General features: G+C 35.4%; 1 protein-coding gene across 6 annotated transcripts in view; it reads right to left on the bottom strand.

The window, feature by feature from the left end:
- Positions 1 to 36: 36 nt before the first annotated feature.
- The window catches only part of tuft1b (tuftelin 1b), a 31,795-nt gene continuing 16,267 nt past the window's right edge, over positions 37 to 15,564 (bottom strand). For 4 of the 6 annotated variants that reach the window (XM_044137578.1, XM_044137582.1, XM_044137580.1 and 1 more), the window contains 11 exons: positions 10,152 to 10,229; positions 9,935 to 10,033; positions 9,779 to 9,853; positions 9,591 to 9,656; positions 6,959 to 7,048; positions 4,922 to 5,032; positions 3,209 to 3,432; positions 2,981 to 3,086; positions 2,170 to 2,253; positions 971 to 1,062; positions 37 to 885 (listed from right to left, as the gene is read on the bottom strand). In XM_044137578.1, coding sequence (XP_043993513.1) covers positions 813 to 885; positions 971 to 1,062; positions 2,170 to 2,253; positions 2,981 to 3,086; positions 3,209 to 3,432; positions 4,922 to 5,032; positions 6,959 to 7,048; positions 9,591 to 9,656; positions 9,779 to 9,853; positions 9,935 to 10,033; positions 10,152 to 10,229 — 1,098 coding nt within the window. In that variant the 3' untranslated portion in view covers positions 37 to 812. The remainder of the gene's footprint in view (positions 886 to 970; positions 1,063 to 2,169; positions 2,254 to 2,980; positions 3,087 to 3,208; positions 3,433 to 4,921; positions 5,033 to 6,958; positions 7,049 to 9,590; positions 9,657 to 9,778; positions 9,854 to 9,934; positions 10,034 to 10,151; positions 10,230 to 15,564) is intronic. The other 2 variants (XM_044137579.1, XM_044137583.1) reach the window with 1 other exon arrangement.

Below are 15,564 nucleotides of genomic sequence, written 5' to 3'. Positions count from 1 at the left end.
TTAGACCCGTAAGAAACGAAGAACCAACAGTATTCAGGTTATCCTGTTTTTTTATTATTAATGTTTAAATAAAAGTGGTACCTATCTACAGCTTTTACAGAAATACAACAAAAATATTGACAGAAGTTGAAGAAAAACACAAAACAATGTTAAATACTCATTATTAAATATGACTAGCAGAAGTTAAGCCTGGACAGAGAGTATGTTCAAGGAAAATAATATAGATTGGAGAATATTTGGAGTATAAATCCAGAGTTTTATTACATTAAATGCATTTTTTTTCTTCACAAATGACTCACTTAATGTAAGAGAAACATATTCTGATACAGTAACAAAGTCTGTACAAAGCACTGAGGAATTTAACAGTGACCTTTAAGGAAGCTGGTCACTCAAAAATGTGCTAAAACCATCAGAATATTGACTATTTTTTCATTAAACCCAGATTAGTTTCCTATGAGTTTAGCCTCTAACTTGATCTATAAAGCTGCTTATTATTTTACACAAGACGCAGCTTGAAGTTGTTTGAATGTTTTCCACTAAATCATGAAGGCTTCCCTGTCAAAGTACAAACTGCACAGACTTGTGCCCGTGTGTAACATCCAAGAAATCATTTAACGCCTTTTGAGGAGTTCATCATGTTGCCCTATTTGTTTTTGACATGCAACAAATATCCTGCATGTGAAAAAGCCACAAGGTCTGTTAAATACCCATCACTGCAGATCTACATATAAATATCTGTGTACATATATATTAACAGAGGATAAGTAAAACGTATTTACACATTTGTTCTAGATCATTTCCATGGATGTTGCTCAGGATTTGATCTCTATGACTTTGATGAAAGGCAGTACTTTGTTGGTCGGGGATGTTGGAATGAAAGGTTTGCTGCAAAAAACAAAACAGCGAGCTGATGTAGGTCAGAAAAGCCTTGATGATGAGTAGCAAAGGAAATTGGGAGGCGTCTCCTCACCTGTAAACAATTTCCGGCTTGTTTTCTGTGGACAGAGCAGGAGGGTCCCGTCCTGCCAGGAAGTGCTCCATGTGGTCGTGCAGTTCCTTGTTCTGCAAGCAGAAAAAGGTTAAAAGCATTTACTTTCATTCTTGGATTGCATGCTGTTTTTTTTTTTTTTTTACACCACTACCTTTTACAGAAATCCTGATTATCAGCTTTTTGCAAAAACCTGTAGTTTCATAAACACATGTACCCATATACAGCTTTGACTATCTAAGAGAGTAAACAAACATGAATTGTACAATCTGTATGTAAATATAGGCATGAAGAGGTTTACAGCTCTTTATAAAACCATTTGTACCCTCTTTAACTCACATTCTGTCACATTAAAATCACAATGTCAGAGTATGTTACTGGGATTTTATGCTTTACGTGCATCTTGGTGCAAACGTTGATTTGGCCAGTAATCGGTAGCTGTGTTTTCTTTTACCATATAATTGTGCAATTTGACATTTCGTAAATAAATTCACTTAATGGAAAAAAGTTTTTTGATAAAACATTTTGGTGGTAGTATGAGGTGTTTTTTTTTCTCGCCATATTAAAACTGATTTATTTTGCAAAACTGCAATGGAAACACTTTTTTCACATCACATGAATCACATGATCAACAACCAGATGTTGCCGCTGGCACAAACCACAAAGAAGAAGAGACAGGAAGTAGAAGTAGCATGATAGCGCAACATGGTTTTAAATTATTTATCACGTAACCAAAGTTATTCATGTGTAACTTTAATTGCCTTTCTTATTTAATGGAAACACCACAATTGCAAAATAGTTTTGTTTTTTTTCATTAGCAGAATATCGACAAAGTTTTGTGAACTTTTGTAATAGAAATGCAGATTACAACATGTGGAAAGCCTGACATATTTAGTTAGCCTGACCCCACATTAAACTTCTCCACAACATCTGCTGGTTTTTATGATACCACATATTTGTTGTTTTAACAAAGTAACAATGGACTATTGAATGATTAGTGAGTTACATTGGGGGTATCGGCATAAAGGGGCAAAATGAGATTTGTGGTTATAACGTCACAAATTGTGAAGCAGTCAAAGGTAAAGAAAGGCTGTTTGTAAAGAAACTTCAGAGTCATAGTAATGGCTACTTGAAGAGGTGAACAAGTCCTTTGGAGTGTCAGTGACCTTTGACCTACTCACCTCAGCCTCCAGGAAAGCGACCTTCTCCTCCAGATCCATGATGACCCGATCCTTCTCTTGGAGTATTGTCCGTGAGTGCTGCAGCTGTGATACGGGCCAAAACAAACAAAAACTGTAATATTCAGAAAAACGCAAAATCCCTCCTGCATCAACTCTGTCTCATTTCCTCATTGCTGGCACCTTCTTTGTCTCTGTGTGCACAATCAGCAGAGGTGGGAAGAGGAACCAATAATCATGCTCAAGAGCAGCACTACTTCAGCATATTACTACTCAAATAAAAGTAAAAAGTAGCTGTCAAAAAAATTACTCAAGTAATAGTGAAAAAGTATTTGATAAAAAGGCGACTCAAGTGTTGAGTAACTGATCAATCATTTCATATTTATTTAATATTTTACCTCATCAGATGAACCAAAATGTAAACCTATATGGAAACTTTGGTATTTTAACATCAAAATGAAAATAATTGATATAGATATAATTATAAAATAAAAAAAACATTCACCCAATCAATTTCTTTCAATATAAAACTTGCAAAACTTTGAGAAAATAGATTTGTGTCCTGTGAAGTATTGCTTAAAACAAGTTTGTTCTGCATTCAGTAAAGTTACTCACAGTAGGTAGAATATCTAGAAATTTTACTCAAGTAAAAGTAGTGATACTTAATAATGAAGTTAATAAAGTAAAAGCATTGTAAAAATACTTCTATAAGTAATATTTCCCAAAAAGTGACTCAAGCAAATGTAACTGAGTAAATATAATTATTTAATATCCAACTGTGGTTATCAGGCAGCCTTGATGCATGCCTAAATACCTGCTCAATCATGAGGCGGAGCTTCCTCTGATGACTCTTTATCATGTCGTCAAGTTGACGAATCTTTTCCTTTAGCAAAGCCACTTGTTTCTTGAGCTCTGTGCACCTGCAGACGACATAATAAAAACTGACTGGAAACAACAAAACAACCATCTGCAGGGTTTCTCTGTCGAATCGCTACCCGAGTTTACAACGGAAGTTACAATCTGATAAAAAGTAAATTCCTACCTTTCCTCGTTCTCTGCTTCTTCCTTACTGTCCTCATTAACTTGCAGCAGCTCCGCCTCCCTCGCCTCCATCTTGTCTTTGAGGAGGCCGCTCTCGATCCTCATGCTCTCCAGCAGCCTCTGCAGCTCCTCCACCTGCTGGCCCTTTTCCTCTGACTGCAGCTCCACTGCCTGCAGACGGTCCGACTGCTCAGCCAGCCGGATGCGATACTCGTTTGACTCGGCCTGCAAGATGATGAATAGATAGGCATTTTAACAAGGTCAGAATTTTTTATGACTGATTTTTATAAATAATTTTGTATTTTCATCCATCTGGCATTAAAGGTGGAGTAGGTAACTTAGTAAAAAGATATATATATATATATATATATATATATATATATTTACATATTTGTTAAAACTGTCACTTTGTCGTGGTAGAATGGTATGAGAAATAATCTGTGCTCCTCTCTGACTTCTTCCAATGCTAACTAGAAACAACCAATCAGAGCCAGGAGTTGTGTCTTAGAACTGTCAATCACTATCTATGTGGCACTGCTGACTCCTTTCCAGAAGGCTATGCTCTTCTGCTAGCTTAGCCTGTCATTAATGCTCTGGGTAGTTAGCATAGCCACCAATGACGGTGGATAGACGGTTTTCCTGTAGCGTTAAGTCGTTTCTCCGCCATTAGCACATTGAGCAGTGAGTACATGAGGATGATTGACAGCACTAAGATCCTACCCCTGGGTGTGATTGGTTGATTTTGGTCGGGAGAGTAACATTTTTGTAGGAAATCAATCTTTTCACAGATTATCTGTCTCATATTACACTGTCACAACATAGGGACAGTTTTACATTTTTTATGACTTACATACTGCAGTTTCAACATCCTATATATACTTGAGTAGAATGATCCGACCAAGATGCTGATATTTAAGGGGTTATACTTGACCTTAAGAAGCCATTCGGAGTCAGGTCTAGCAATTCAGATCACATTAAACATCCAAAACAAAACTAAAATCTCCCTTGTGTTGATTTAATATCCAGTCAAATGAAGGTGGATATAATCCAATAATAAAATAAAATAAAATAAATAAATAAATAATCAATGAGAATGAATCATGGAGAACAAGTTGATGATCTGTCTTTCCACACATGAGCCTGAGTCATCTCCTAATCGATCTAATCTGAGATCCACTAAAAGCTAATGGCCTGTCTTCACATCAGCTTCTCAGGAGGGATCTAATGGATCTGTTCACTTCCTGCTGATAGAGATGTTACTTTAATGTACTGCCGTCTGAAAACAACGTATAACAGATTATAAATTTTTCAAGATTATGCTCTCTTAAGCATGACGACAAAATGACAAGAAAAAAAATGCATTTAATTAATTAATGTCGATTTTTTTGGGCTTTCCAAGTTCTCCAGTTTTTTAGATTGCAGACACAAGAAGTAAAATACATGAGTCCATCTTTATAGAAAACTGTCTCATATTAAACATGCTGCTGCTAACAAAACAATGAGTGTGATGTAAAAAAACCCAGAATGCTGATAGGTCCACTACAAAAATGTTAGTCGAGTCTAGACAGATCTTTTACAAAAACCAATAAAGGGTGGCGCGTCAGAGGATGAGTAATGGACTCCAAAGGTAATATTAATAGATAACAGTTAAAGCAGTGTGAAAGTAGCAGAGCGGTGAGTCACAGTAGGCGAGTCGAGTTACTCATTTCCTGACCTCCAGTCTGTCCCGCTCCTCCTGGTGCTGCTTCTCCATCTCCTTCAGCTGCGCGTAGAGACGCCGCGTTGCCTCTCTGAGCTTGGCGCTGTCCTCCTGATTGTCCTCGAGCTGAGAGAGTGGACGGACAAAGAGAGACATGCTCAATCGGGTCCGATCTAACAGGAAACCGCTCCACCACATTCTTTACTGTTCCCTAGTCTTATCTCATATGAGTTATTGTGCAACAACTATAAAAGTTTACTATAGTCGTAGGCAGTATTATGTAAAAATAACACCTGGAATGTTGCCTTGATTCTTTCTTGCATGAAAGGAGAAATCCTTTAATCTCCATGGCCTTTAATCTCCTCTTTAGAGCTGCAGTTTGTAAGCTAGAAAGCAACAGAGGCCCAATTTCAAGGCAAAGTCTAATTTATTTCAAGTTATATTATATATATATATATATATATATATATATATATATATATATATATATATATATATATATATATAAAATATAGTGTTTCTGTAACAACTTAAGGTAACATAGTTACTTGGTTGTGCTATGAAATGGGACTATGTGCCTAGAAAACACATAATAATGCCCCTTTAATATTGCACAAACAAGCTAAGAATAATCAATAAAGTTGGTTATTTGTACAAACTGTTCAAATTTGCTGACATAGTGGAATTACAAACAGCCATTATTAAGTTTAAAGCCAAAAATAAATTACCAGAAGAAATTTAACAGCTTTTCTTCTAAAAATTAATGACTCTTTAATTTAAGGGGAAAATATGAATTTAAAACTGGAGTTGATACGATTAATTGGGTTAATCATGATTAACTAGTTACTGAAATAGTTATCAACTAATTTTTGTAACTGATTAATCAATAACTGGAGTACACAGACTCAAAAAAAAGCATTTGCTGAAAAACAGTCAGAGTAAGTCAAAACTGTACAAAATATATGCATTTAAAATGAAAAACGTTTTTCTGTAAACTTGTTTTACCCAGAAATTTTCTGTTAAGTATCATTTTCTATCTAATTACTAATCCAAAAAATAAACAGATAGATAGTATTTTTAGTTGCAGATGGATCCTTTGCTACAAACAATCAAAGATACACTGAAGAAATTTTATGTTGTTGAATTTTAGGTGATAAAATGTTTGTTTTCTTATTTAGAAAAGGAACTGTGTTTCCAAAAGTGTTTGCACTTTAAAAGATGCACGAAGATGTGAAGAAAACAGTGTTTAAATTAGGCAATTTCTTTCATCCCATTAATCAATAAATTGTCAGAATAATTGATAGGATAATCAGTTACTAACACAATTGTTAGCGAAGGCTTTATTACTAATACTAAAAGAAAGACCAAATTCAAATTGGTCTTTCAAACCAAATTAACATAAATAGTAATTTATTGGTTGATAGTTCTAAGAGTTTATTGTTCTACCCACTTCATTGAATGTACAAATACTCTGCTGTTCTTCTGCTTGCTTTTGTTTTAAATGCATTTTCTTTGTATACAATTTGCTTATTTGTTTACTACAATGTATAAAAGAATAAACAATGCACAATATATTCAGTAAAGTCAAACCCACGCCTGAATGGATGAGATAAAGCAGGTCTAGACTGACGAAATAGCAGCTTTTAAACAGTCTAAATATAATCTTTTATCTTTAAACGTTTGGTTTAGTGAGCAGAATAATTACACTTTCCACTTTGCTCCCTGCACAGTTATATAATCTGACTATTTAGAGAAGGAGGGCAGTGCAAACTGACCCGGGTTTACCTGCCGTCAACCCACACACCCACAGTCCTGGAGGAAATGGTGTGGGGTTACAGCAGCTCTTATAAAGTGCTGACTGCAGCACAATGCATGGGAAAGGCAGCAGTGGGAGCCGTTCAGAGGAGCTAAAACTTTTCTTTACACATGATGCATTTAAATCTTCTGCAACTGAAAGTGATTCGTGCCACATTCACTTATTTATATATGTTAGTATATACAAAGCAACAACGTTGATAGATGGATTGAAGCATTGAAGTAAGACGAGCTAACCTGAATGTCAAGTGAGACGTGGTTGTTGTTGTTGTTGGTGACCGGCGGTTGATTGTTGGGCTTGTTGACTCTGAAGTCATTTTCTGGAACCTAGAAACAGAAACAGAGTGACCAGATTGAAAAGGTTGTTGTCTATTTATTTATTTATTTATTTATTATGTAAAAAGAAAATTGAAGTTTTTGGTTTTGCTTTATTATGTAGCCAGTGAAAGCTCCATAGAAGCTGGCACAGTAAAATGAAAAAAAAAAAAAAACCCAAACAACTAAACATAATTTTACAAGTTATATTTAGGCATGTTGCTACAGCAAGATTTGGAATAAGTCCCAAGAAAAAGAAAAAAGAAAAAAAAAAAAGAAAAAGTGAAACAACTTTCCAGTCAGTTTTGCCTCTGGAAAATTATTAAGAGACAGTAGAAACTTGCAGCAGTGACAGTATTTTCAGTGGCCGTTGCTGCGGCTAATGCTAATTATAAAGGCCAAAGCACACAGCTTAGATTGGCAAATAAAAGTGAAATTTTCACAAGTTATGGAGTTTCAACTGCCATCCAAAAGATAAAAGTGTCTTAACTGGTAATTCAATAAGCTGTTGCATGTAAAATGAGGTGCAGAGCTTCAGCATAAATGTATCAAATAAATAATGTTTTTTCATTAAACCGATTAACAAAGATAAAGGGTGTAATCATACACAATTAAACCCAAAGTAACAAATACACCTGTCAAAATCAGATTTAAAATAGTTTTCAGACGATCAAGAAGATCAATGTAAAAAGTGTCAATTTTGAAAACAATTTCTTATTTTTAAATTTTACCTAAAAAGGGCAGGTAAAAACATTTCTGCCAGTCATTGACCAGTTTTCTGCATATTTTCATTGGTATTTTTGATTTTTATATTTGGTGAGGAGCTCAACGTCTGAGGTTGGAAAGTCTCATTATCATCACCCTACTCTGTTGCTCCCTCCACAGATTCTCTGTCAGTAACAATATTAGTATTACTTCCTGTCAGAAGACGCATCTTAGTCTAATTAAAGCATTCCTTTAAAACCAAATCTTTTAAGGGGAAGAGTAATGTTGGGCTTAATTTAATCTTTTTCTTCTTTCCAGCAAGAAAGAAAAGAAAGAATGCTCCTCCATTTTACAACATAAGCAGGCGCCCGTGGCCTCGTCTGCAATTAGTAACGGCCATGTTTTACCATCAGTGGTTTTAGTTAATCTAATAAGTCTGACTTAAATTCATGCAAGCGAAAGAATGTGAAAATACTGGGATTTCTAACTACAGCAGATGATATCACGAAAGGATTCCAGAAATCTGGGAAATTTTTGAGCAAAAATGAGGCTGAAAATCAAAACTTAATGATTGAGGTCTGCAGGCCCACAGGCAGCAGTGAGCTGTAAACAGACATAATTCTCTAGTGAACAACATAGACTGGGGACATTTCTGTGGGGAATGCAAAAAAAATAAAAAATTCTCCCACACAAAGAAAAACAAAATATAAACCAGATGCAGCTCCTGAATGTTTGCTGCTACTTTCTGCTCTGGACTAATCATGATTAGAAATCACTTTGTGTGTCTTTGCATTACAGAAGGAGAAAGGAAATTTCCACAGGTATAACAAGGAACAACATGTTCATAGCACAGATATGTGGAGCCTATGTAAAGTCTTACAAAACCAAACCACTCTGCACATATAACAGCAGCAGAAAATGAGTCCAGATGCTTTGCTGCTCCGCCTGCAGCTCATCTGGAAGAATTTTTAACATGTTGTGCAATGAGGACAAACAAATAACTATGCTGGAGAGAGCTGTGCAAAGTTAATATTAAATCAAGTTAAAAACAGAAACATTTAGAGCTACAAAAGCAAAGTTAATCATGTTTATACATGATAGCACTCTGCATAAAGTGCTATGAAACTTTATGCAGAGTTTAATAGCACTTACACAACTAAACTTAAATAAAAAAAAATATATAAAAAATTCCTCCAAGAAAAAAATTCATTTGAAAATAATTGCATTTGTTTTTTTATTTATAGACAGCTCATATCAGAAACTTTATAGAGGTCAAGTCTTTTTTTAAAATAATTTTTTTTAAGATCTTTTTCTAATTGAACTCTCTGGATTTGCTCTTTGTAATCATCTTTCCTTAAAGCCAAAACTATTAGGACTCAAGTCTTAAACTTGCAAAAAAAAAAACCCCCCCCAAAAAATCCCCTTAAAAACTTGAATGTTTATTGAGATCGTGAGTCCTAAACTTGTGGTTCATTTTAAAATTTTTCTTTCATATTTTAGACTCTCCAACATCAAAGAACATCCACGTTTTAATGATAAAGACAAAAATAAAAAGATTTGGAATATTTTATTTACATTTCATCACTTTCCATTGTTGATTTGGTTGCAAATTCTTGTTCATTTTTTAATTAATTCCTCATGCATTTCTTGCCTTTACATGTTCACATCTCTTTGTACATTTTTTCCAGTTTCCCCCCAAATCAAATAAAGCATCAAATTCACTTGTCAGACGCACAGATATAAAACAGTTGATCCTTCAGTAAGAAAAAAAATATGACACTGAATAAAACCCGAACTGTTGGCTGATTCAGTACGACATTTTCTTTAAGAGTTAAACGTAGGAATCTACCTTGTTGAAGTTGCTATTTTGTCTGGCAGCCATCTGCTGTCTCAGAGTCTTCAGGCAGTACCGCACCTACAAACAAAAACAAATAAAGCTTTAAAAATATGTTCACTCTGCACAGAAATCATAAAGGCTTTCATTTGAACTCTGCACAAGTAATTCAATGCTTTAAGCCCCAGCAGCTGAGCTCGGACCTCCTGAATCTGAGACACTTCGTCTGTCAGCATCCTGACACTCTGCACTGCCTCTGAATGAGCTCCGAGGTAAACCTTAAAACACAAAACACAACTATGAAACACACACTGGAAAAGCTCAACGCCACTTCAGTTCAACTGAACCAGAACACATACTTTAATGACTTCTACCTTTTCTTCTGTGGGAGTGATGAGTGCAGCTCTTTGTTTCTGTTCGCTGGGTTTCTGAGGCAGCACAACGGCTACGCTGCTCTCCTACACTCCAAGGTGGGAAAAAGAAGAAGAAGAAAAAAAGAAGAGGTAAATTATCCCTCTGATCTCCGCCTCTGTCGTCTCAGTAAACGATCCTGCGTTTTCCACTCTGAGATTGTACCTTGCTGCTGTGCCGCTCTGAGATGTATCCTACTTGGTCCTGGTCCTGTAAGGGAAGTCTGAGCGTCCTGCGGAGATCCTGGAATGAAAGATGAGACAATAAGAGGAGGTGGATGACTAAGTGGCACGTTGAGGGGGGCAAAAGATTGATGAAGGGAAAGAAGAGGAGGTCAAAATGAAAGTGGAAAGCAGAGCAGAGAGAGAAAGGGGGCGGTTTTAAGTCATAAAACTTCCCCATCACTGAAGTTCCTCTATGCAAGTCCTACAATCACACTTGAAATCTAAGCAACCCACAGTGAGGAGACTTTTCCACTCAGGGTTTGTGGTCAGCTAGCTGGAGAAAATCTAACCAGTCCAGTGCAGCTGGGGCTAAAAATACAAAACGCTCCAAAACCCCCAGATTAGTCACTCTCCACTCGGCTTTGTCTCCTTGGCAACAACAACAAATAACAATAAAAATGTTTGCCATGCAACGCTTCATTTGAAATGTTTGTGAAAATACTAGAAGCAGCATTTTCAGTGAACAGACAGGAAATTCTTGATCAGTCTGTACGTTGAGGCCTGTGGATACGGACTGAGAGTCGATTTTATTCATATAGCAAAGCTCGCAGGTTAACAAAAAATACTTTAAACAGAAGTCTAGAAAGTTTTAAATCATCATTAATGTAGCAGTTTGTTTCTCTTTTGGTTTTTTACCAAAAACGGAATGACAAAAAACAAACAAAAAAGTATTCTTTTGGTTTCAAGGTAATCTGACTCTTTCCTCTCATGCTGGGGAAAAAAAACCTCTCATCTCCACAGCATGATGCTGCCACCACCATGCCATGTGACAATTTCTGCCAACTACTCGTCAATTCTTACTCAAACTTTCATGACCATTTTTCAAACTGCATATTTAGTTTAGATTAAAAATACTAATTCTTGTTTTAGTCATAGTTTAGAGCAGAAAAAGCAAAGTTTAGTCCAAGAGAGTTAATATCCTGCAACCTTTAGATGAATCCCATCTCCAACACACTTGAATCAAATAAATGGCTTATTAGCACAGCTGCCTGCTGTTTAAAGACTTTAACTATTTGTTTGATTCAAGTGTGTTGAAAGTGGGAGGATAGCAAGACAGAGGTTTGGACTTGGATTAAAATAAAAAATGTGGCTGAGTGACTCCACAACCAAACTGAAGCTGCATTGAAATCACATTGCGACTTTTATTTGCTCTAGTTATCTATAACTAGCAAGAGGTTGTCTGGAGTGATTTTGGTTTGATTAGAGGTCTAAGTCAGCGTAGATTTCTCGGATCAGTGAAAAAGTGGAGAACAACAAAAATAGGTGGAAACAGGGTGCAAAGTTTTGAATATTTGTCTAGAAGAGCAATCTGCATAAAGACATGCAGCACACACAGCATACTGAGCTTAAAAGAAAGGAAAGTGGAAGACCAAACAGTGTTGATCCAACTGTGTTTTATTTGTTAAATGCACGTTTGAGTAATATATCAAGGTGAATTCCCTGAAATAAAAACAGTCACAGTCAGATACATGACTGAAAAATACTTTTGCACTGAGTGTAAATATTTTATAATATTGCAAAAATATATTTTTCCAAACAGTTCTAATTATGTTTTTTTTTTAAATTAATACAAAGTTTTATTCTTATATGTATCATTTTTAAATTGTAATCCATATCTATGCCATTTTTATACATTTAGTTTCTTTCTCTGAATCTTTTAGCTATAAACTATAATTAGTTGAGGACAGATTTGTTTTTTTAGTATTTAGTTTACACGAGAAGACATATTTGCCGTTTCCTCATTCATTTCAGTGGAAGTATTTTTTTGTTCCTGTTCCTTTATGCAAAAATTTTCCTTCATCTTTTATAGGTGATACTGTGGAGACATCACTCCACAATCAAAGCCACTTTGTCATATTTTTATTTCTGAGCATTGTGAAGGAATTTGCTGCTTGTTTCATTTTACAAAGGAAAGGTGTAGTAAAGTGAAGTAATGAGAGAACATTGAAATGTGCACGTAAGCGCTTCCTTCAATGAGGCTGTTACAGATACGTTATTAAGATAATCAGCTTTTTGTTGCATAAAGTGAATAGTTTAAGAAACTCAGCTAAAAAAATTATGTCGGTTAAAATCCTTAAAACACACATGACCCTTCAGTCCCCTCTGAAAGCAAACAAATGTTTCTTTCAGAGGGGACTGAAATAATCCTTCATAATCTCTAACAGGATGATCCATTGAAGTAAGAAAAGTATGACATCAGAGGCTGCATTTGATTTTTAATCAACTTTGGAGGTAAATCAAATCATTTATCCTTTGTAACAGTGAGTAATAAGAAGTTTTAAGCATTTGAATGAAAGAGTAATCTCTATGATTCATGAAAATACTTAACTAATGCAGAAAACAGATGGGCAATGGTGGTACACAATGAAAACAGGAAGAGACAGAATGGCATTACATAAGTATGAATCAGACAAAGGGGGGCAAATTAACCAAAAAACAGCTAATTTAAACTAGAAGAGATGGTAAAAAATAACCGTCTATTGGTTATGACAGCATATTTTGCAATGTGTGGTTAAAGGTGAGCAAATGGATTGCTAATGTGTCAGTCAAACTGTTTTATTTGGTATATTTCAGGAATTCAACCAAATAAATGAAAGCAGATTGTCAAGTTTATAACCTATTCTTTACTAACTTGTCTATTATTCTAGAGACATGCTTTATTTTGATAGTATTTGAACTATAAAATGCCTGAAAAGGCAATGAGTCTATATGTAATATCTTAAAGTATGTTAAGATAAAGCACTAAAAAGACTTTTGCACTAAACTGACTGTACAAATCTTAAAATATGGTGAAATAGCAAACAGTCCTATTTATGTTTATTTAAATTAATGAAAAGTTTTATTCTTTGTTCTATTTTTTTTTTATTTGCAATCCACACCTTCACCATTTCTTACATTTGTTTTGTCTCATTCTTTAGCTACAGTCTCTTGACAGATTTGTTTTCCAGTTGAGTTTGTGTGCGAGAAGGAATATATTTGCCGTTTCCTCATTCATTTCATTGGAAGTACGTTTTTGTTGTTCCTTTGAATTAGCTTAAAATGTACAAATTCTTGCTTTCACTTTGTCAGAAATGTATTTTTTCGATTCTGACCATTGCATGTTCTGAGATTCAACATGTTGCATAAATCAACAGACCATCGTGCGTCTGCTGTTGGTTAGGCAAACAGACGACATGAATCCTCACCAGCATGTTTTTCACAGACATTCTTATGGTATTTACTGTCCCCCAGCCGTAAAACGCTTCCAGGTCTAATGCAGAAATAATCAGTCACACACTGTTGCAGAAGTACAGTAAACAATGTTGTACAGTGAATCTTTCTGTAACAAGATCTAACGAAAGTATTACAGCTTTGCTTTGATATTAATCCTAAACGGCATCTACATGGAGCGTTAAGAGCCGTAAAACAGCAAAATCACTTAACACCGACTGTTACAAATGTTTTTTTTTAAACTAGTAACGCCACATGTCACAAATATTTAGCCACTCCTTTCCTGGGAATAACCACAAACTGTATCGTGCTTCCTACTTGCTATATCTGCCATCAGGAAACTTGTTTGTGTTCTTTCAGCACGCCATAATAAATCCAAAACAGAAAGTACCAAGTAAAAATGATTTGGATCTTCCTGTTAAACGCTTTAATACGTTTAGCTTTTCAGCAGAACAGCATACTGCTTCAGATTGTTAGAATAAAGTTCACTACACATTTACTGGCTCATCTTAAAAACCCATCACTGGATGAAACACAGGCATGTTTGTCCAAGTCATTCTTCAAAACAGGAAAGAGAGGAGAACACACAGTTCATCTAAGGCAGATGTATACAGAGTAGACGTGGGTATAAATAATATCATTTATTGTGACAAATTTCTTATGATAATTTTGATTTATTATTGTTCTAATAAATTCCAATAAATGCCATTTTTAACCTCCCAAAATGATGTGGATTGTTAGTTTTGATTGAGTGACATAAATCATATGACTGGTGTCGTAAGAGAAGAAGCATTTTCTAAGAAGAGTATTTGCATTGTCAAGCGTACTAGATGATAAGTGAATGTGTGAAACATTTGTTCTTAAGTATGGTGGAGGATTTGTGATGCTGTGGGCTGGTTTCTCTTTTAAATACACTGAAAACTGTGTTTGAGTGGATGATGTCAGAAATACTAAAATACCAGAAGATTTTAAATAAGAATCCGGTGGATTATCAGGAAAACAATTCAAAACAGGTAATTAAATCAAGACAGAATGGTTGTTAAAAACTTTTTAATGTCATGTCAGCTCAAAACTTGAAACTTAATAAAAACAAGGAGGAGAGGTAAAGAGAAATCTCACGTCTCTGTTGCCATAATGGCAAAAGTATAAAACACCAGTTATTATTTCTTCACATGGGATTTTTTCCCTCTGCTTTATACATGCAGTTTATTTTTTCAGTTTGAGATTAAACTACTGCAATAAAAGATGACTGCACTTTAAGGATTTTCTCACAGCTTTACCAGGAGCACCACCAAAGGCTCTAAATCACACAAGCAGAGCTGCACGGCTTAAAAAAACAAAGAGCAAAACATGAGAACATCTTGTTTTCTACGTCAGCAACCTGTTCTCTGATTTGCATTGTAATCGCAAACTAAACAGCTTGGCTTGAAAGCCAGGTATCCGTGTATAATTACGCTCCTAAAAACCATCAGCTCCGAGGTGCTGACAGGCGGGGCGAGATTCATTCCTGATCTAAAAAAAGCGAGAGCTAAAAAGCTTTGAGAGCTTCTCAGTCCTAAAGGCAAAAATGATCCAAGGACAGACACACCCTGAGAGGTGATTAGAGTGCAAAGAAATAAGTAATCTACTCCAAACTGCACATTAACCTTCTGCGGTGTGCAGTGAAAGGTGTTTGTCACAAGCACTAAGAATGTTAACTAAACATGCTCACTGGTAATTACCCACATATTCACAATTTTAATGTAGAAATTAGTAAATTACTGGTATGTCTTAATGTTAGCATCTACATTAAGGTGCAGATGGATAAAGGCTGAAAACTGAAAGACAAAGTCCAAACCACAACAAAAGAGCCACAGATGGAAGAATGAAGAGCATCAACATTGTATCATCAGCGAGAATGAAGACACTGAATATCACAACAAATCATAATTAGTTTCTCCAGGATTACTGTCAGAAATATTTAGACATCCACCTATGTGCAGAGAACATCGTCTAAAGTTACACAACAAATGTCTCAAACTTTAAATTCGCACGTGGAGCTGTACAAGGTTGCTCAATTTCAATTTCAACAATTGCAGGGCCTTTCATACCTCCTACCTTTTCATAATTGGTCACGTTACAACCACAAACTGTATTTTATTAAA

Source organism: Gambusia affinis, linkage group LG14 (genome assembly GCF_019740435.1).
Source record: "Gambusia affinis linkage group LG14, SWU_Gaff_1.0, whole genome shotgun sequence".
Classification (NCBI taxonomy): domain Eukaryota; kingdom Metazoa; phylum Chordata; class Actinopteri; order Cyprinodontiformes; family Poeciliidae; genus Gambusia; species Gambusia affinis.
The sequence above is the reverse complement of the archived record's forward strand: the minus strand, read 5'-3'. Positions and strand labels throughout refer to the sequence as shown.